Source organism: Lingula anatina, chromosome 4 (assembly GCF_051362555.1).
Source record: "Lingula anatina isolate TDL-2025a chromosome 4, LinAna3.0, whole genome shotgun sequence".
Lineage (NCBI taxonomy): Eukaryota > Metazoa > Brachiopoda > Lingulata > Lingulida > Lingulidae > Lingula > Lingula anatina.
In genome coordinates, this window is record NC_141770.1 from 21,313,371 (window position 1) to 21,334,699 (window position 21,329).

General features: G+C 38.1%; 1 protein-coding gene across 5 annotated transcripts in view; it reads right to left on the minus strand.

The window, feature by feature from the left end:
* LOC106170364 (axonemal central pair apparatus protein HYDIN) overlaps window positions 1–21,329 on the minus strand; it is a 49,796-nt gene continuing 28,467 nt past the window's right edge. For all 5 annotated transcript variants that reach the window (XM_087010285.1, XM_087010282.1, XM_087010284.1 and 2 more), the window contains 38 exons: window positions 21,060–21,218; window positions 20,405–20,556; window positions 19,676–19,942; window positions 19,105–19,323; window positions 18,700–18,819; window positions 18,205–18,364; window positions 17,753–17,925; window positions 17,195–17,396; window positions 16,705–16,904; window positions 16,179–16,433; window positions 15,845–16,009; window positions 15,411–15,506; window positions 14,381–14,528; window positions 13,873–14,043; window positions 13,450–13,557; window positions 12,782–13,168; window positions 12,421–12,508; window positions 11,854–12,120; window positions 11,375–11,649; window positions 10,679–11,022; window positions 10,092–10,376; window positions 9,464–9,688; window positions 8,970–9,108; window positions 8,538–8,703; window positions 7,960–8,107; window positions 7,621–7,828; window positions 6,973–7,197; window positions 6,487–6,656; window positions 5,976–6,174; window positions 5,424–5,693; window positions 4,930–5,099; window positions 4,467–4,602; window positions 3,813–4,106; window positions 3,213–3,376; window positions 2,687–2,837; window positions 2,102–2,332; window positions 1,345–1,569; window positions 1–1,079 (listed from right to left, as the gene is read on the minus strand). In XM_087010285.1, coding sequence (XP_086866411.1) covers window positions 594–1,079; window positions 1,345–1,569; window positions 2,102–2,332; window positions 2,687–2,837; window positions 3,213–3,376; window positions 3,813–4,106; window positions 4,467–4,602; window positions 4,930–5,099; window positions 5,424–5,693; window positions 5,976–6,174; window positions 6,487–6,656; window positions 6,973–7,197; window positions 7,621–7,828; window positions 7,960–8,107; window positions 8,538–8,703; window positions 8,970–9,108; window positions 9,464–9,688; window positions 10,092–10,376; window positions 10,679–11,022; window positions 11,375–11,649; window positions 11,854–12,120; window positions 12,421–12,508; window positions 12,782–13,168; window positions 13,450–13,557; window positions 13,873–14,043; window positions 14,381–14,528; window positions 15,411–15,506; window positions 15,845–16,009; window positions 16,179–16,433; window positions 16,705–16,904; window positions 17,195–17,396; window positions 17,753–17,925; window positions 18,205–18,364; window positions 18,700–18,819; window positions 19,105–19,323; window positions 19,676–19,942; window positions 20,405–20,556; window positions 21,060–21,218 — 7,848 coding nt within the window. In that variant the 3' untranslated portion in view covers window positions 1–593. The remainder of the gene's footprint in view (window positions 1,080–1,344; window positions 1,570–2,101; window positions 2,333–2,686; window positions 2,838–3,212; window positions 3,377–3,812; window positions 4,107–4,466; window positions 4,603–4,929; window positions 5,100–5,423; window positions 5,694–5,975; window positions 6,175–6,486; window positions 6,657–6,972; window positions 7,198–7,620; window positions 7,829–7,959; window positions 8,108–8,537; window positions 8,704–8,969; window positions 9,109–9,463; window positions 9,689–10,091; window positions 10,377–10,678; window positions 11,023–11,374; window positions 11,650–11,853; window positions 12,121–12,420; window positions 12,509–12,781; window positions 13,169–13,449; window positions 13,558–13,872; window positions 14,044–14,380; window positions 14,529–15,410; window positions 15,507–15,844; window positions 16,010–16,178; window positions 16,434–16,704; window positions 16,905–17,194; window positions 17,397–17,752; window positions 17,926–18,204; window positions 18,365–18,699; window positions 18,820–19,104; window positions 19,324–19,675; window positions 19,943–20,404; window positions 20,557–21,059; window positions 21,219–21,329) is intronic.

Sequence of the window (21,329 nt, forward strand, 5' to 3'; positions counted from 1 at the left end):
TATCAGTAATCACAACACATTTATTGCTTGAACTTTGTACAATATACTGATATGGTCACTCTGATAAATACAATTTATTTTACAACAAACCAATAAACATTTAAAACAGGAAAATACCTTGTTAGAATCGTTTTGATATAAAAACATGAAAAACATTTGGTCAGTTAGAAATAAGTGTGTATATATTACACATTTGGGATGGTTTTAAAGTAGTGTAAGTATCTATGGACGGACAATGGTAAACCACTGATTTTAATTCTAAAATTAATTGAAAACTGATATAGAATTAAAAAGAATATGTGCACAATATACATTATGTTAAATTCATCATAAAAATCTAAGCAAGTTTGTTTCTTTTTGTGTTGGATGCAAAGTCTGTTTATATACATAAATATCTTTTCCAGAAAATTACAGAAAGAGTACCTTTATATGGTTCCCAATGAATCTTATCTTTGTATGTCTTACAATATAATGGAAACTGAGTCTTTGAGCAATTCAAGTGTTTGGGACATTTCTTGTTGTTAAAGTTCATTGAGTTCTGACATTGAAATTGTGGAAAAAGTCTTTGTGGAAAAAACATAATGATCTTTTCCTTAAGGTGTAATCCCCTTCAAATAATACACCCACTGGACATTGGATGACCCTCCTGCTGACCGTGCACATGTTACAATCAATTTCCCCATTACTGCTGCCTTGGTGCCACTGTCATTGCCATCAAAGCCAACTACAATACGATGGTCTTTCCGTGAACGGATATTTTCTCCTGATTTTGTCACATGGAATAATGGGTTATCCACCTGGAATGTGAACGGCGTCGTGTGCATGAATACATTGCGGAATGTGATTGATGTTGTTGAGCCAGCCTTTATAATGAAGGGACCCTGTGGTTTTGGAGGAATGGCTGTGCCAAATAGTGGGAATGTGTAGTCCCCTCCAGTGGGAGAGGTGATGGTTAGGGTTCCTCTGGACTCTCCTATGCGTGAAGGTTCATATGTGACATCCAAGGCAACCCAAGTTCCACCACTTGATCCTGGAGCAGCCGGCACGCTCTTTTCACAGTGAAAATCTGGATTGTCAATCTGAAAGTAGATGTGTCAAACTTTGGGTTAAATTGGTAGTTTTGATATCAACATGAATTCAAAACTTTGTCAGTTAGTAAAGAATTAAAAATATGACAATTAATTTGATTTTGAGTAATCAAACACAGAATGATACGCTTATGTGAAAAAAATGTTTGAAAACCTACAAATGTGTATAAAAATAAGACAGGTAGTTTTTTTCAAACTTTCTAAACAATTTCATATCTCATAGAGGAACAAAAACTTCACATAGCGATAAACTCACCTTGCAAGCATAGTCTGTTTTACTTTTGGCAAAGTTCAGGAATCGCGCCTGCTGCACCTGGTTGAGACCCAGACAGGAGCGGAAGTACAGCGCCTTCTCTGGTCCCGCCGGGGCAGCCTTGAGAACCAGGATGTAGTTGTACTGACCCAGATCATTACTGATGAAGTTCAGCTCGGCTGTCTCCTCGCCAACTTTCAGTGGCAGGTACTCCAGGTTGAAATAACCCTGTACAAATAGAGTAATAATAATTTACCCAAATGCTATCATATAAAGCTGTTGGAAAAAAATAGCCTTGGTATGTAGTTATACAGTGTATGTAGTATAATGCTATAGGGCAGAGGTGGGTTTGAGGGTATATTGTTCTTGCTATGCATGCACATATGTATTATATACTTGCTGGGTCACAGATATATCATTATGTACTAGCACCGAAATAATTAAATAAAATAACATCTATCAATGCATCAAAGACTGTACTCAAAGCTTCCATAACAATGGGATAACAGGCATGTTAGCAATAATTATCCCTGTACCAAAGAGTGTAAACAAAGCATCCCAGTGGAAAATCAGGCTTGTGGGTATATCTATGTCTGTATAGAAGAGTGTATTCAAGGCATCCCTAACAATGAAATAACAGGCATGTGAGTATATCCATCCCTGTAACACAGGGTGTATTCAAAGCATCCCTAACAATGAGATAACAGGCATGTGAGTATATCTATCCCCATATTACAGAATGTCTTAAAGTCCTCCCTACCGTGGTTTCCCCTGGCACCACCAGCTGACTGGGCATCAGGACTTCAGGTTTATCACAGGAGGCAGCAAAGGTGATACTGTATGTGAGGGGGTTCTTCAGCTCAATGGTGTGCTGTACTGTCTGGCGCACTGGTGTCGTCAGCTCTATCGTGGCGATGACGTCAGGTTTGGTGGCGCGGTATGTCAGCTCATAGTACTGGTACTCGCCTGTCTGCTCGTTGGTGAAAGTTACCTGAAATTTACAAAATTTGATAATGTTGTTTACTTACTGCAATGATTAAAAGATTCTGAAATACATGTAGCTTCAAATTCTGTCCATTGCACTTAAATATTCATATTATTCTGTAAATTTCCATTATATTTTAGTGATATATATGTCAGAGTCACTGAGTGGTACAATAAGTGAATAGTTGTAACACATACTTTTAGTGATGCCTCTTATATGCTACAAAAAAGAACTCATATAAAATTTTTAATTGATCTTGTTAGAATAAGTCAAAGAATTAGCATTTTCAATGCTTTCTGCATTGTAAATATTGCAATTTCATTTTAGAGTTATTTTCTATTAATGTGTTTCACTGCTCACCTTGATAACAGACTGCCCCTCTTTGTGTGCATAAAATGTGAGTTTGTAGTCTTTCTTGGTGTTTCCTGGCACATCTATGTAGTCCAGGCCCTTCAGTGTGGTGCCAGAGTCCAGCTTGTCTGGTTTCAGTGGGTCAAACTTTACTCTGAATCTGAAAGGTGGAATCACAGTGTACAATGTATGTAAATCATATATAGAAGTCATACAATGTAATAAATTCTAAATTCCTTGTACCTATCATACTGACATAAATTACATTTCATCTTAGATTAATGTAGTAGGTTTGTCAGTGCTCCTTGTATATGGTAAAAACTCTTGAGTCTTTAATGAAACGGTTTTCATTTCTTTCTAACTTTGTCTCTTTCAAATTATTTTTTTAAAAATTCTTTGATGTAAAAGTGTCCATCTGATTAAAAATCTGTTACTTTCACATTAAAATAAAAATAATATCACAGTTCATATGGATCAGTGGGGATAAAATCCATTTTTTTCAATGTTTACAAATTCTATCACTTCTAGTACCTACCTCTGAGGCCTCTTAAGCCAGTTGTTCACAGAGAGGATCTCTGTATAGCTGGTCTTGCAGGGGACATCACGGGTGATGCGGGCATTAACTTTGGGAGGGTCAGAGGAACCCACCAGGTTATACATCAGACCTGTGCCATCTGGCAGCGGGAAGAAAATGGAACCCTGAAAGGATAAAATACACTTTACAGTACCAATAATACAAGACCAATAGGCACATTGAAAATATTAATGAATTGTTAAGAAATACTGAAAAGAACAAATCTATCACACAATCAAATATATTGTATTTTGTCATCTATACAATTTAAGTTCTTGTAAGAATCTTATGAACCAAATGCATATTTTGAGAACAGAATGGACAGCATTCAGTGCAAGTATTACATATCAACTACATCAAAAATTCTGTCTACAAGCATGGGGAATATAAGCAGACACACCTTAAACAATGGGACCCTTCCAAAACTCCTGTTTCCACGAAAACAGTATCAGTATAAGAATATAACCAACAAAAATGCAGGAAACCAAAGGTCCATGGGAACTCCCTGGTAACATGTCCATTATTTTTATTACACAATATATATGACATGTGAAAACTCACCAGGTGCTTCTTGCCCTCAGGTGTCAGAGTCAAAGGCCTATAACACAGCTCAAATGGCTTGGTTTGCTGGGGCTCCACCTCAAAGATCTCAGGACCACTAAAGTACTCCCCTTCTATCACTGGCTTCAGGACCCAGTGCATGTTGGTGCGGTTCATGATCATGATGTTCTTGGTCTCCTTCTGGCGCACATGCGTGTTGATATGCTGCTGCTCCTTCACGGGTGGCACCCCAATGCACATCCCTGTCAGTGTAAGTCTCAGGGGTTTGTCACCCTCAATGTCACATTTTAGACGCTGAAATGTAATGAGTTTTTTGTTAGAAAATATGTTATGAATATATCAAATCTTGTGAGCATGCCTCATGTTTCACAGTATATCATACATAGAGCAACTGTTAATTTAGAAAAAATATATAAAATTACTCATATAAGTGATAAAGAAAACTTAAACATTAGATTTACGGGTTCAATCACTAATGATTTCATACTCATATAACCCAAATTTTCATTTTTAAATATTAGAATATGGTATAATAACAGTCAAGGTCAGTTGGCAAACATCAGTCCAGGTTAGTAGGCCCGAAAGCAATAAAGATCCATCGCCTCCTAAGCTTACTGTGGTTGAGTCATGTGCACCCAACCTCCAACTACAAACCTCATATCTGATATCCTGGCTCAGCTCCAGTGGATGGAAAGTTATCTCAAAGTTGACCTCCATTCCTGGGGAGATGTAACCACTGACTGGGCTGATGGAGAAGTCTGGCTTGAATTTTTCCACATCCCAGTGAAACCTGGATAAAGGAAATAAAATTGTGATGGTTTACATAATAGCATAAGATCAATCAATGACACTGAGCATTAAAATTCAATGCAAAAATATTTTTACTATTTCTTTTAATGTTATATAAAATTCTATTCTTTTGTTGGAAAAAAGTAAAACAGTATTCAGATTTTGAGAACATAGTAAGGGATCATCATTAATGCCAACTTTTTCCTTTCATTCTTTGCCTTTGCTATGGTTCATCTTACAATAAAAATGTGAAATCTAAAAGTCTGTAATAAAATATACATTTACTCTTATTCAATGGATGACAGCCTAAAGTTTGCTTTACACGTACCTTGCCCCTATGTCCCCAGAATTTGTCATGACCAGTTTGCGCGTGCTCTGGCTGCGCTGCACCACAGCTCCAAATGGAATGGCGTCATTATCCAGGGAGATCTCCACACCCTGACATGAGCCAGTGATCACAAACAGAGGTTGGTTCATACCAGCACACTCCAGCAGCACCTAGGAGGAAGACAGGGAATTGTGTTTAGACCATAATGAAATCTATTTTTCATTTTGTTATCTATAATTATCATTATCATAATCTTCATTATTATCAACATTTTTCCAAACTCAACAAGTATAGAAGAGGAACTGTGCCTTGGAAGTTCAAAACCATAAAAATTTTGACAAATTTCTTAAAAGACAATTTCCAAATAAAATTGATTTTTAATTAGTCTTAACTTATGCACATCACTAATTCATATCTGGAAGCAAACATTGCACTTAAGTTCTATTTGTCACTCATCAGTACACCATCATCAGATAAACCCACTCCCTCCTCACCTCCTCTGTGAACTGTGTAATCCTGGTCTTGGGGGAGAAGGTCACCTCCACTTTGCAGGTGCCCCCCTTGGGTTCCAGCGTGATGTTATTCTTGGGGGACCAGTTCAAGATGGAGGCATCCTGCAGAGCCATGTTGTTGGGGGTGATGGTCAGGTTGAAGGAGATTGGCGCTGGACTGTTGTTCACTATGGGGATGACCTTCTTGACCACCTGGTTCACCCTCAGTGCACCAAAGTTGACCAGCTTCTGCTTAGGGTTGGCCACTTCAATCTGAAGCAATTTCATACGATGTTTTAGTCATATAAGATAAAAACTTATGGCAGGAACTTAGAAATGTCTAATTGTATACATCTTGTATTCATATTGCTCATTTCAAAATTCTGAATGAATTGAAATGGCTCAGATTTCACATAATGCTAGTACATAAATTTTAAGAATTTAATTCTCAGACATGCATTTCTATAAGGTACAATATATCTTCAATTGCTTTACATAATTTTCAAACAAAATTATCACTAAAACTATTGCAAACATCAACAGAAGCATCCTAACCTTCATCTTGGTTCCCTGTCCTATGATCTCTATCCCCTGTTTGGACAGCCCATTGATCTCGAAGGTGACCTGCTCAATGTAGCGCTTGACCTCCTGGGGGTAGAAGGTAAAGTTGATGTCCACTGTCTTCCCTGGGGGCAGCACCTGAGCCTCAAAGTCATGGTGCAGCTGTGCTGAGTTCTTGTACAGGCAATCAAGACTGGAATATGAGATAAGGGTTTTAATATGCTGTCTGTGTGTGTGAGAGAAAGGAGAGAGAAAGAGAGAGAATACACTGTCTCCTTAATATTGCTATCCCTCTTAATAATTATCTCAGGCTATAGAATACTAGAAATAATTATTCCTTCTAACACTTTTATTGAACAAAACTTGTGAAACAGATGTTTTTCTTTTTGACATTAGCTAAGACTTACGATCATTCTCCAGGTACCTCTAACAAATTTGTCAGTCTGAATTATGAGGAATCTGTTGTGGTATAAAATCCTTGTCACATCAGCCATATGGTACTGACCTTATATCCTTGGTGTCCTTGTTGGTCACTTTAAGTGTGGTGGTAAGTTTTGGCATGCCTGGACGATAGATGAAGCAGGGGCCAAAGTTGTGTGTGTGGAAACTGAAGTGCAGGCCAGGAGGTCTGCCATAGCCTACTACATTGATGGTATAGCTAGGGCCATTTGAGATCTGAAAACACCAAAAAGCATGCTTAAATAATAATTTTTGAAATCAGAAAAATACCAAATAGCCATCAAATATGTTCAATTGCGATCCGAAACCATGGTTCTTTTATCCAAATCATATGTGCATTTCTCATACTTGTAGACTGAATTGATATGCTCATAAATGTTTTTTTCAGTCTTGCTACAAGCAATTAATCACTTTTGTTCTGCCCTGCTCCTCACATGTGGTTGTGACTGTCAGAGATTTTTAATTCAGACGAATAGTCTACTCCATTATGTTTCTATGATGTAAAATAACAGTGACACACATGTATTCTTACCCTCAAGATGAGTTCACAGCCTCTTAGCGAAGTACTAGTAGGTGGACAGAATGACAGGACACACTTCTGTTTCTCTCCAAACATGACTCCACCCACATCTGGCGTGACGGACACCATCTTGTGCCCCTTGCTGCTCCTCTCATTGATCTCCCACTTGTAGTCGAAGTTGAACTTGCCATGGTTGATGATGAACAGGTTGCGGACTGACTGCTCATTGACTTCAACCTGAAGACAGCAGACAGGTAAGTGCTATGTTATAATACTGGGAGATATCATGATACATGGTGAGATGTATTATACATCTACATTTTCACACATTCCCCTCTCCTTACAAGTACTGTATGCTTTAAGTGCATCATGGGCTCCTATCCAAACATGTACACACATTCATGTGGCTATTTATTCTTATCTCTCTCTCTTTCACACACACACACACACACACACACACACACACACACACACACACACACACACACACACACACACTAACACAAACAATGAAACCAACACAACAGATAAACTGAATCTTTCCCCTCTCTCCTAAGGTGAACAATTGCTTATACCTGCATACATGGTGGACAAATTAAAGCACAGTGAAAAAAAAAAAACTGGAAGATAAGGAGTATTTCATTTTAACCAAACCCCTACCTCTCCAAAGTTGATCTCATTGAGGCCATTTGATGTGAGTTCCACTTTGTTCCCAGAGGAGTCCTCACACATCAGAGTGCAGCTCATGGTGTAGCCCTCGGCTTTCACATTGAGTGTTATGGGAAACGTCTTGCGCTTCACATTGCAAATCACATTAAAGTTGACCTCCTTATCATTGGTTGGAGTGAAGAACAGGTTGACAGGGAGCCTAGGAGAATGATTTGATGTCATTACTATTAAATAACATTCTTAATAAGGCCAGAATATACTTATATACTCTATCACTTCTCAATCTTTTTCAGCCATGATAAAATAATAGCTAAACCAAGCAGATCTCACCTGTCCCCAGGCTGTATCCAGCCACTCATGGGTTCCACTCTGAGATGAGAGGCATAGCCCGCAGAGTGACACGACTCCTCCACAAAGTCAAACTTAAATGCTGTCTCCTCGTTGTTCAGCATGTACACTGTCTCTATGGCTTCATGCCCTGTGTAGAGAATACAAGTGAGTCCATGAGAAAATCATATATATTGCTATTACTAAACATTTTGTATTCTAAGAATGTCAGTATTACAAAGATTTTGAAAAACAGACTTGTATTCAAAACTCAGTAATTAAAGTTTAAAGTATAATTAATCATCCAAACACAATATATTATAACTTATTTATTTGTTAAGAAACTTTTGAACCATTTTCTATCCAAAAAGCATTTCTTGATTAATTTCTTTTCATCTATAAAGAGTGATGTCCACAAAATAAAGAAAATCTCTTTCATTTAACAAGTCAAGAATTCAAAACATTTATTACTAATATGATCTGCCCACACACCATATCACAGACAAGGAGTACTACGTAATAGCTAGTTACGCTGGTTTTTATGAAATTTTTTCAAAATTTCTGATTCATACTGCATTTACCTATGAGCAGTGCCTTGTAGTTGAGGTGAGACCTGTCCAGGGAGATGCTGGGCTCCTTGGTGAAGCCAGCCAGCAGGAAGGGGATGGAGATACTGTGTTCTGGGATAATAAACCTCCAGAAGGATTCCACCACATCCAGTTCATTAGGGATGAAGTCAAATGTAATCTGAAATTGAAATCAAATTCAGCTATCACAGAATTATACTGTGAGCTCACATTTTCTGCTCATCTTCAATCAAGGGAATAAACCTATAGATTGAGATATGTTGACTTGATATGTATAAATTAATATGGATGTACTTGAGATACAAAAGGAGAATCCTTTCTGTATGACAAACAGCTTTTAAAAAACTTAATTTTTTTTAACAGACACAAAATCATTTGAGATTATAACCAAGAAATCATTTTTAAAATGTGAACAAATTCCCCCACCTCATGTTTCTTTCCACTCCTGACACTGCCCTTGGGCACCAGGCAGTTGAACACAGGGACCTTCTTGGGATCCTGGGCATCTTCATTCACCCACGTAAATGTGAAGGTGGCGTTAGTGGGATTCACAATGAAGAATTTCCTGAAAGAAAATGGAATATTACCAAAATTATCATTTTGTTAAAGTTACTAATATAAGTTTAAAGTTCTATTTATTTATCATATTACAGAAGTCTACAAAATAATCTTACAAAAAAAAAATTAAAACAACTAACATTAAAAGCACTGAAAATATCAATGAAACTAATCATATGTAATACATTTGATTGATATGTCACAAATAGAGGCCCAGGCAATACTTGCAGTAAAAATTCTAAATATCACAAGCAGTGCATACTCTTAAACCCCTTGAATTTCAATGTAAATCCCAACGGAAAAATCTTATTAAATGATATCACAACTGTTCAAATTTCTTACATCAATCAGCATGGAATTACCTTGTATTCTTGACACCCACACCAATGGAATGGAACTCAATGACCCTGGTATTGGGGTCAAGCGAGGTGCCAGAGGGGGCACCATTGGGGCCAGGGAGTTCAGGGTTCCTCCTGGCATTGCTGATGTAGTCCGAGTCCTCTAGTTCAAAGTGACAGTAGGGCATGAGACTGCGCCCCTTCACTGCTATCACTGGACCCTGCTTGCCCTCCTCTAGGTTAGGAACACTGTGGATATAAAATAAAGGTGAAAAAACTGAATAGTAATGTGCATTCACTAAGAATCCCATGCCCAACTTGTACATATAAAGCATTAAACTAAAAATAAATCTTCAGGAATCAAGGCGAGGAGCTTAATGTAAATTACCACTGCTTGCTAATTACTTAGGATGAAAAAAGGGAAAAGCTATGATTTAAAATATTGTACACAGCATAACAGGATTGAATCACAATGTAACTCTGCAAATCATAAGGCTGCATAACAAGAGAGATCCATTATCAGCCATGACCTTGTTCACTTCACCAATGTTAGACTGAAGTATCATGTTTACCTCAATACTATCTAACAGCCTGTAGTTAAGATGCTGTCCTGCATATAGATGTTCCATTCATAAATATTGCCAGCACTCACCTGCAGATAAGTCTAGCTTCAAACTCATGCACGTCAAGAGGAGAAAACTTGACCTTGAACGTTGCTTTCTTCCCAGCAGCAATGGTGCCACACTCTGGCTCAATGGAGTATGGAATATAACCAGTACCTATGTCGCTGATGTAACTGGTCACAGAACTGGCGCGGGACTCGGGACGGTCAGGATCTGTGGCGAATGTGACGGAGCGTGCCATGGGCGAGAAGTTCTCCATGACCACCTGCCAATTGTAGTCCAGCTGGACGCTGCCTTTGTTGTTCATCTGAAACCTGGATGAGGAAGAGGAAGATAATGTAGAAGAGGGTAAGATATAAAACAGTAATATATTATACCAATAATAAATTATATTCATAAAATAATGTAGTTCAATGCCTGTGAAATATAACAAATTCAAACAGAAAAATTATTTAAATGGAAAACAAAAGAGCAAAATGGCATATTTAATAAAAAGAGAAAAAATTATAAAAGGTCCACTAGAATATCTGCAACAATATTAACACCTCTGTGACAGATAACAAGCATATCACTTGTCCATAAGTGTACTACATTTTTAACGATGTTTACTACTTACTCATAAACTCTGGTCTGGAACATGAGCGTGTCCTTAAACTTGATGGAGTCCAGTTTACACTTGACCTTACAGAAGTCCGAGTTCGCAGACACCAACATGTCTACAGTGCGTGAGGAGTCAGGAACCTCAGTGAAGGCAGGCTCTGGTTCGGTTTCAATCACTTTCTTCTTGGCTGGTCGTGGTGTGAAGGCAGGGACAGGTGGTAGTGTGGGGACAGGGGTCTGGGGTTTAGGCTGGCCCTTCTCTGGTGGAGCTGGGGGTGCAGGCTCTACTGGCTGAGCTGGGGGTGGAGGGGTCACGTCCACCCACTTTACTGTCCTGAGCCGGTCATCCCAGTCTGATACCTTGAATGTGGACAACAAGGTTAAGATTGCAATTTGAAAAATAGACACTAGAGCTATAGAGAAAATAGACACACTCTACACTAGAGCATAAAAGATTAGCATATGCTAATGATTTTGTATCTTTTTTCTATAGCAAAACCAGCCATGCAAACTACTTAGTAATCAATAAAGAAACAATTACTCTGATAATTTTCTTCAGTTATACCGGAATATACACACAATTAATGCCTTGTTGCAGAAAAACCATTACTGTGATATGGACTAATTAAAACTTATCACAACTGTGCACAGACAACTTGTAAATCCTTTTTTGACTGAGATCTAAAAACCTTCACAAAACTTGAACCCTTACCTGGTTGACTGGCTTGTCAAAGGTCACCTTGGTCACCCTGCATGGTACTGGGGACTCATTAAGAGATTTGGGCTCTCCTGTTTTGAATGTTACTGTCATGTCCTTGGACACGCCAGCGTGGAGATGACCAACTTTAGGTGAGAAGGTCAGTTGGTCATGGTCTGGCCACTGGAACCTAACACAGTCAGTCTTGGAGTGGTTGGTCATTGTGAAGGTCAAGGTTCTTGGCTCGTTGATGTAGCAGTCGCCAAAGTGGACATGATTGGACTTGGCAGCTAGACAGCAAAAAAAGTAATGGGTCATTTAGAGTAACAGAGTTGGGTTAAGTATTTTAATTAGTCAAAATACACTTCTTACCTAATTACACCCAACATTTAATATCAAAATTTTATCAAAACACTTCTTTATTTCATAAAGGTTCTATGTACAAGGTCTCAGATATATAGAATTTGTTATATGCCCCCTGTATAATAACTTACCCTCTACATCCTCTTCAGCCATATTGCCTTCCTCTTTCTCTGGGTCCACAGGCATCACCACGCTGTGGATGTTATCCAGAGTGATGTCATCCTCATATCCCTCCCCAACCAGCTGAATGACCGAATCCTCGTACTGGTTGTCCACCACGGCCAGTCTGACGTGGGCAGTTGACCGCTGGGCCAGGGTAGGCTTGAAGATGACATCAAAGGAGGCACTCTCCTCTACATTGACCACCACAGAGGCTGTGTGAGGCCTCTTTAGACCATCTGATGATATAAATAATAACTGGTATTAATTGCTGTTCATGATTTTGTTTACTGTAAAATTGTACAATGATGGACTCTTAAACTTCACTGCATAGACTATAATAAAATATTATATTAAAAAAATATATTTAAAAAATCACATTCTTTCTTATAATTACATATATCAAGGAACATACTCATAATACACAGATTATAGACATTGTTTCTAGGTTTAGGATGATCATCCCAATCCAAATCTTAAGGTTTTATTTACTCTTCCTTATCTTGACTTAAAAAGAAAAATAGTGACTGAAGCCTTACCGTCTTCCCCATCAGCCATGATGGCCCTGGTGTTTCCTGTGGGCTTCATGGAGAAGCAACCATCTGGGTCCACAAGATCTATGTCAACCTGGGATGAAAAAATTATTTTTATATTTAACTTCATTAGTTAATAGATATTTGTTTCCATATTATGTGCCATTCTTTTTAAATATTACATCAACTGAAGTGCTAATAAATGTTTTGTTCATGTAATAAATACACCAATTTAGGTTAACTATTATCTGTTATTATCTTTTCGCCTCCAAACATTTATTAATTAATATCACATTAAATCTGATTCTATATCTATAAAAATACTTTTTAATGCCATGTGGGATTCTTTTGCTATATTGACACCCACCTTGCTGGGCAAAGTCCCATCATTCACCAGCAATAATGGCATCCTCTCATTTCGTCCAATCAGGATCTTCCTGAACAAAATCAATGGTTGGCCCTTCTTGTTGCGCACCGTGGGCTTCATGATAGTAATACGAGGGAGGTTGCCTTCACCTGCCACCTCAAACACCAAGTTTCGCCCTTTAGCCTGTTGTTGTGGTATGCCCTCAATGGATGCCTCAAACATGGCATTAAAAGCCTGCATGGATGGTGGGGTGAATGTGACTGTAGCATACATGTGACTGTGACTTGAGATTTGACCCCTGACAGGTTCTACCTCGAAGATATCTTGGTGCTTGGAGCTATGGCGGCTTGCCACTGGTCGCACAGAGAAGGCGACATCACATGGTACCTGAGGTAAGGGGAAATATTACAATCATGATAGATTCTTGAGAAAATTAATTCAATGGAGCAAAATGTGTCACTGTTAAATGCCTCAATAGTTGATTTTGCCGAACTGTCAATGATTTATCACTTTGATTTATTGCAACCTTAACGATTAAAATCATCTACAGGAATTAAACACAATTAAACTAACTGACACACAATGAAATTCTACAGCAGCAACCAAGAATACCAAAGTTTGTTACATGTACGAACAGCATCGATTTATCAATTCCCTACTGGGCTTACCTTGTTGGTATTGGTAATCTTGAAGCGTGCTCTGGCTTTGCGGCCTACAATGACATTCTGGAACACAAACTTGTTCTCATCTTCCCCATATACTCCACCACTCTCCAGCTGAAATGTGAGAGGTAACAATAAAGAAGGATTTAAAAGTGCAAGAGATCAAACTCAACATTATGAATTGAAGTTTTTGTAATGTTTTTTTTGGATGAATGTTTTGTTTGTTTTTTTTTTAGTTCAGCAACTGTTGCATAGATTATGTGTCACTGAGTCAAATACACTCACATGTCAATAAGTATAGATGCTCACATACCTGAGTACATGCACAAATACACAACACTGATGCAAGTCATGTACTAGTATGTGTATACATCCATTATACATACAGTCAAAACAATGTGCATGAAACACACTGAATTTAATATTCACCTGGTGACTGTGCTGCCAGACAGACAAGTTCTTACAGATCCTGTGCTCCTCAAAGATGGACCCCACATCAGCCAGGTTGATGGAGGGAATGCAGGCCTCTGCCATCAGCCGATAGGGGATGCCCGTGGGATTATCAGAGGGGTCCTTGTCACTGATTTCAATGGCAATGTCCTATAATTGTCAAAGAATAATAAACATATAGTAATGCTGCTCACTGAAAATTGTGGTTCACATTATAAGGTGCAGTTGTTAACACAGAGGTTATATTTACTTGTAATATTCAGACACTAAAATAAATGTTATATGAAGTGTAAGGAAAAATGTGTCTAGAGTCAGATACAATATTGGATTTCATGCATGCATGGCCAAAATAAGACATTGTTACCATTTTACAATATTTTGTATCTAGGTGCTGTGGCCTTTGAAAACAATTTTAAATAATTTCATATTTTATATTTTATTTCATCTTATTTTATTCATAAAATTATAAATTAACCTCTCCACCCACCTCATCACACCTGCCGGGCTGTTCAGCAATACAGTCCACATTGATGACCTGTTGACCATTGGGCAGTATGATACCATAGGCTGGGAAAATGGTGAACATGCCCAGGATGAGACGGGACTGACCACCACCGCCCACACCCAGGTCCTGTCTGTAAACATCAAGTGACCACAATGTATTAATAGGAATGGATTCCAGACACAGTGTGTTTCTGTGTTATTTACTAAATGTGCTGCCAAAGATTATACATTGTATTGTTCTTTCTGACATTGTGGAATGTCTCATCCTGACATATAATATTATGTCACAGCTAATTCTTCACAAACATTTCCAGTTGTTTATGGGTACATTTCACACCATGTTTTTTTCTGGTGTAGCATTTAAAAAAGCAAAAAAAAGTATGAAAAGCAAATAATGCATAGTTGAGGTAACTAATCAGCTAAATAAGCCTACCTATAGAATGCCCTTGATTTAGGCTGTGGCTTAATTTGGTATTGACTGCCTACTTCACTACTGTTAGCATGCACACACAAAGGGAGAGAAAGAGTGAGAGAGAAGAGAAAGAAGATAAGAACACATTGTTAAGTACAAGAACTAGCCAACAGATCAAAATTGATATGAAAGACTTCATAAAAGTGGTTTAAGAAAAAGCAAAATACCTGGGATTATAGAAATATGTGCACTGATAAAATCATATTGAGTCATGCTAGTATATCTATGGTTTGACTAAAATAAGCAGTTCATTTTAAATAGTCAAAGATACAGTACAAGGGTCAAAAGGCACCAAATATCTTCTATTTTCTTTTGCCAAAGTTAATGACCCGACACATCATTCTGGTGAAATATTTGTTTGTAAATGTGAGGCTGGAGGATAAGATTTACAAAGCAAAAAATAAAGCAATTCTTAAAAGTGTCTATGCATATAGCTGTATAACTGTGATAAGCATGGGGTTCACATGATCATACAAGAATTATACATGTAAACCTCAATCAACAGTATATGTGTGTGGATAAGTGTCGAATGCTATTTTACCTGACAGACTCTGTCTTCTTAGGTTTGACAACAGAGCGACCAGAACTGGAGCCATCTCTAGACTTGGTACGCTTGGCATCTTTGTCTTTTCCAGCTCTGGAAAAAAATCATTAATTTGCAAAATTAATATCTGTCATTAATAAAGTGAATTGCACACTTGGCATTGTGTACATGCACTACACAAAACCAATATTATTTCTTCTTTTATTTAAGACGATACAATGTTTTAAAAAGTGCCTGACACAAGTAAGATACATATACACTTTTTTTTATTAAAGAAACTGGTTAAATAGGAAAAAAAACACCCACTCTGTTGCATCCCCTTGTTCTTTCAACAACCCATCCCAACCTCCACCCATCACCCACCCTCCAACCATATACAACAGGTAGCAGAACAGCTACATAGAGAAAGAAGTCGAGCACCCTTCTCTTACCCTCTCGATCTGTGTGCAACCTCCTTGTCTTTCTCTCTGACCATCTTAGCCACAGTGTACTTGAAGTCAAACTCTCCCTTGTTCTCTATGGTGAAAGTACGTGACTTCTTACTGTTCACCAGGAGAGCTCCAAAGTTCATGTCCGTCACAGGGTAGATGTTGTATCTGAAATAAATATAAAATAAAATATTTAACAACTGAGAAATTGATTGAGGTACAACAAAAAATAAAATGGAACATCTTTGAAAAAATGCTATAATATCTTTCACCAATTTTAGTGCAACAATTTCTAGTAAATAAATAAATAATAAATAATGTACATATCAATACTTACTTGCTAAAGACAGCCTTGACAGTGATCTTGACAGGAATGCTGGCTATGACCTCCCCGCCGTCGCCATAGTTTGGTTCAATCACCTGACATCTCAAGATAGGCTGGTCCCTGATCCAGCACTCCTGACGAGAGCGGAACACCACAGAGACAGGAGTGGGGCGATCTACAGGGCTGAGAGTGGCCTTGGCTGGACTGATGCTGAACAGGTTGTGGACGTCCTTGGTGGCTGGGTCATCAGTGGGCTCAAAGGTGAAACTGGAGGAGAAAAGAGGATTTGATGACTGCTTATGATGTGATGCACACAATGATATATTCTCAGCAGAATTATAATTATTTCAAATTTTAAATCTAAGACACAATTATTACATTACTACAATTATCAATATTATTACAACTACAACAAATTACATATTTCATAATTGCTCTACTTTAACAAATCCATAAAACATCACTGACAAACTACATGCTGTAAGTATCAACTATGACCTAATACAACCTTTGACATCAATCTAATCTATGACCTCACCTGTACTGAATCTCATATTTCCCCTTGTTCTTCAGGGAGATCTGCTGCTTGGACTCTTCCATAACTCTCAATGCTCCAAAGTCAATGCCACCATCTGCCCCTTTCGGGAAGCTCATGTCAAGAGCCACATCATAAGCTTCAGCGTGCACCTGGATGGTCTCTGTGTACACCATACCCATGAATCCCTCTGCATCCATGATCTAGACAGAAAAAGTCAATTGAATATCAGCAAAATAAGATGAGAAAAATAATATATTTATCAAATTAATATCTTGACTTAGAATACATTATCTAATTTAAACCTAGGAATCATAATAACTAAATGTGGATTTCTGAAAATCAAAATTATCTAATAAAAATCATAAATCTGGTGATAAAAAATTACAAAAAAATAAATGTATGTACATAAAAATTTAATGGAAAAAATTAAATAGCATTAGAAATTCGATTCAGTTTTAACATCAATGAAACTTCAATGGGGAATACTCACATGCAGCCTGATGACCTTCTTACTGGTCACAGTGGCTTTGGTGGCCCTGAAATGGGCATGTAGTGCAAACTCTGACTTGGGCTGGATGATACCACTTTCCTGTGACACAGAGAAGTCATCCCCCAGGCTCTCCAGGCCATCTATCTTCCAGGCCACAGGGAGGAGGGTGCTGTTCCTCAGGTAGATGGTCTTTGTGTCCTTCCTGGAATATTCATAAATATCAACATTGTTTTAATTTGTTTAAAATAGATAATTATTAAAAATGATATATCAATAAATATCATTTGTGTAATCAGAAAATTCATTTTAAAAAGTATAAGTTCAGTGACTTTTCTGTGTTTTCATGAAATCAACATATCAAAAAAAAAATAATAATAATCAAATGGGAAAATAAATTATAAGCAAGAAACTTGAACAAACTTTCATCAAAACTCTTACAATCATGCTTGGAACAGATTTCTTCGTTTTTTATTTATTCTTTTTTATAGTTATCTTTTTAAAAATTTTTCTTTTAATCTTTTTTTCAGTTTACAATCCTTAATGTGTTGTGCCACATACCTGTGAAGCAGAACTTTCTCAAACAACAGCTGTTTCTTATCCAGCTCCAGCTCAGGTCTGACTCCATGACAAGACACCTTGAATGTGACAGGCTCTGGATTCTCTCTGATACAACACACAATGGTGTCCTCATAGAAACCAGCTGTCTTGGGGTACGCCCAGATAGACAGTTCCTAGAAAATATATCCATATTTCATAAAGCAATGAAAAACTGACCCATATTTTGTCCATGTAATTAACAATAGTAGATTTTGTAATAAATATTGAAATAAAATGCTAATTACACTTGGCTTATACTATACATAGCCGCATGTCTGAATTCAAATGCCTGTGCCTTTCTCACCTGGAAAACAATGTTGAGTTATTGCATAAATACTCTGTCTAATCAATAATAAATAAATAAAACAAAACAGAGTAGATCACAGGAAATTATGAATAAAATCAGTTTTTACCTGTGACTCCCCAGGTTTCAGCAACATGGTGGGCGGGTCAAGGAGGAAGGTCTCAGCCTTGCTGTCATTATAGTAACAGAAACTAATGTCAGCGTCCAGCGGAGAGGTGTTCATGATAGTCATCTTCTCCATGTGCTCTGGGAACTTGCCTTCTTTTATCCTTAAACAAAATAGTGAAATGTAATACAAATGTGATAGCATGTAATTGTTATAAATGTGATGAAACACAATTGTTGTAAGTACAATAAACTTGTGATAACATACAAGGACATTTAAGACAAAAAGGGAGGCACATAAATAAGCATAACAGATGACAAAAACATTTATATTTTGTTAATTTTTTAATTTTACAACATAAGATCAAACCTTTTTAAGTGTTTATATTTCAGTTCATAGAGACCAAAGCAGCAGTACTTACACACGACACAAATGGATGAAAAATGTAACAAATTATCAATTCAAATTTAACTATCTCTATGTCACTCTTTTACTTACTTGTCTCTTGGCTTTCCAACAAGCAGAGGTCCAAACTCAAACACCTCATTCATGAGGATGTATTTCTTTGACACTATTTCATCACTCTTCTTGTTCTTCTTGCGGTGTTGAAACACAATCCTGTTAAAGTAAAAATAATACTACCTCGAAACATCCTTGGAAATCTTTATCATATGGCTTTCAAATACCTATTTCAATTATTATTTGCTAATTGTGTTAAAGGTATCAGAAAACTGCTTGTCTAAATCCAAATAAACTAGACCTATGATGAAATCCACAGATATTAAATTTTTTAATCTGAAAATTTTATGCTTAGATTTGCACAAGCCAGCTCAGAGTAGAAATTTTGAAAATTACATCCTTTCACTTTACATACAAAGCCTATCAATAAACCCAACTCCCTACCTTGGCTCTCTGCTGATATTAGGGAAGGCACAGATCCCTCTGCAGTACAGCTGGTATCTGCGGCGGGTACCAACTATCTCAAAGTTCAGCGTCTGGTCAAACTGACCCAGTTCCTCTGATAAAAACCTCAGCCTGATGGTCACCTCCCCATTGGCCGGGATGACCCAGCGGAAAGTGCCCAGCTTGGGGTTCTTGGCATCCCCACCATCTCCGATTGTGCTAGAAAGCAAAATGACAGGAGTAAGATGTCAATGATAATGAATACGTGACAGTTATACAAAAATTCAACTACTAATGCACTGTTATTGTAGTAATCTTTATTATTTTGGTGCATAAAATCTGTCTCACACAAATTATAACAGATTCTGAATAAGAGTTAAAAGTGAGCATCAATTTTGGCCTCTAATATCTGGTCTCCTTTATTAATAAACAGTCAGAAATGTTGCCTCCTAATTATTTTACCTGAAGCAATTTGCTTCCTATTCTATGCTTCAAATTGCCAATGATTATAACCTACAATTTTTTTTGTCCCTCCCCTGGATATCCCAATACTGTCCAATCCTCAACCTACCTAGCTTGGTCAGCGTCCATAATGGGGGTCACAGACCCGGGTGGGGGTGAGGCAGCCCCACTAGTGGATCCCTTCCTTCCTCCCTTCTTCCCAGCACTGGTCTTTCTCTGTGCCTTCTGGCTCTCGGCTCCAGCCCTGAGTTTTTCAGCCTTGGAGCCCTTGGTGCTCTTGGTGGGAGTTGTGTGGTCTTCCTTGCTCTTGTCTGGGGTCACTGACTTCTCTTCCTCAGGCTCAGGCTCCTTGGGTTTTTCCTCAGAGGCTATGTTACTGGAATACAGATATAAAATACATTAATTTGGTATCTCGGCCATGGTTAGGTGGTGCTTTAAGTTGATATCAGCCATCAAAATAACAATGAGGTCAGTCTTCTAAAACGCAATGCTTTATGGCAAAAGTCAGGAGATGGTGGCCCTACACTGGCTGATGATGGAAAGATGAAAATGAATGGCCTTGGTTGAAAAGTCACTGTATGGTAGTTAAAAAGACATGAACTAGAGCTTTTCATACTGACCCAAACAGGCACCAATAACTCAAAATTATAATTTTATTACAAACAAGTGCCTAATGAAACTACATTTGTAACTTACTGATTATCAAATAGGGGACAGATGCTTCAAATGATTCTTGATCACATCTACATCTCCAGTTTTGGAAAAAGTGTGACAGTCACTAAGTCACTGAGTAACTTTGAAATAATAGTCTCAGTAGTGCAATAAAAGTTTTACTTACGGATCATCAGCAGATGCAGCTACAAAGACATAGTGGCTGCTGGGCTCTGTGTCTCCTGGGGCACGTCTCTTTACTGGATATGGCACCACAGCAAATTCTGCTGGGGGTGGCACTGGGGGTCCATTAGGTCCCAGGCCTAACCCATCCAGGATCTATCACAAAAATTATAATGGTCAACCATACATATATACTTGCCACTATGCAGAAAAATTACTGTTAAAAAGCATCACTTTATTTGATAAACTTCTCAATTTAGAACAAAGGGTATATCCACCATCTTATAATTCTAGCAGTCATCCTAAACTGCCCTGCCCCAAAACAACAGCAACATACTCCAAAGAACCCTGTCCTTCCTTCTGCATACTATCCCAATTATATCCCTCTACACCCCCCCTCCAACCCATCCCTACACATCCCTGTGTCCTACATAACTCTAGCACCACTACAATGGCTCTTTGTACATCGTCCAAAGTGCCCTCCTCCACTACATTGCCTTAATTTTACCTTCTTTCCCATACTACCCCCATCCCCACACTACCCTGTCCCCTATACTGCCCACCCCTACCACCTCTCCCCCACCCCCAACACACTCTGCCCACTATACTGCCACTCCCCCAATCCCTAAACACCCCCGTCCCTCTCTCCATCCACGCACCTCTTGCACAGTGGGCAGTTTCTTGTTCTCCAGTATCTGTGGCCCAGGCTGGTCTATGTCTGTACAGTCCAGGAGGATGTGGGGGATACCAATGCCATCAAGACGGGGTTTCTCAGGCTCTGGCTCTGCAGCTTCTTCACCTTCTTCTGTCTCAGCAGCCTGTGAAAGGAAGCATATACATGTTATTACATTATCATTATTATGATCATTATTTTCTATTATTTCTATTCTCTTTTTTTATTTGGCAAGGAGGTACAGAGAGTGATTGTT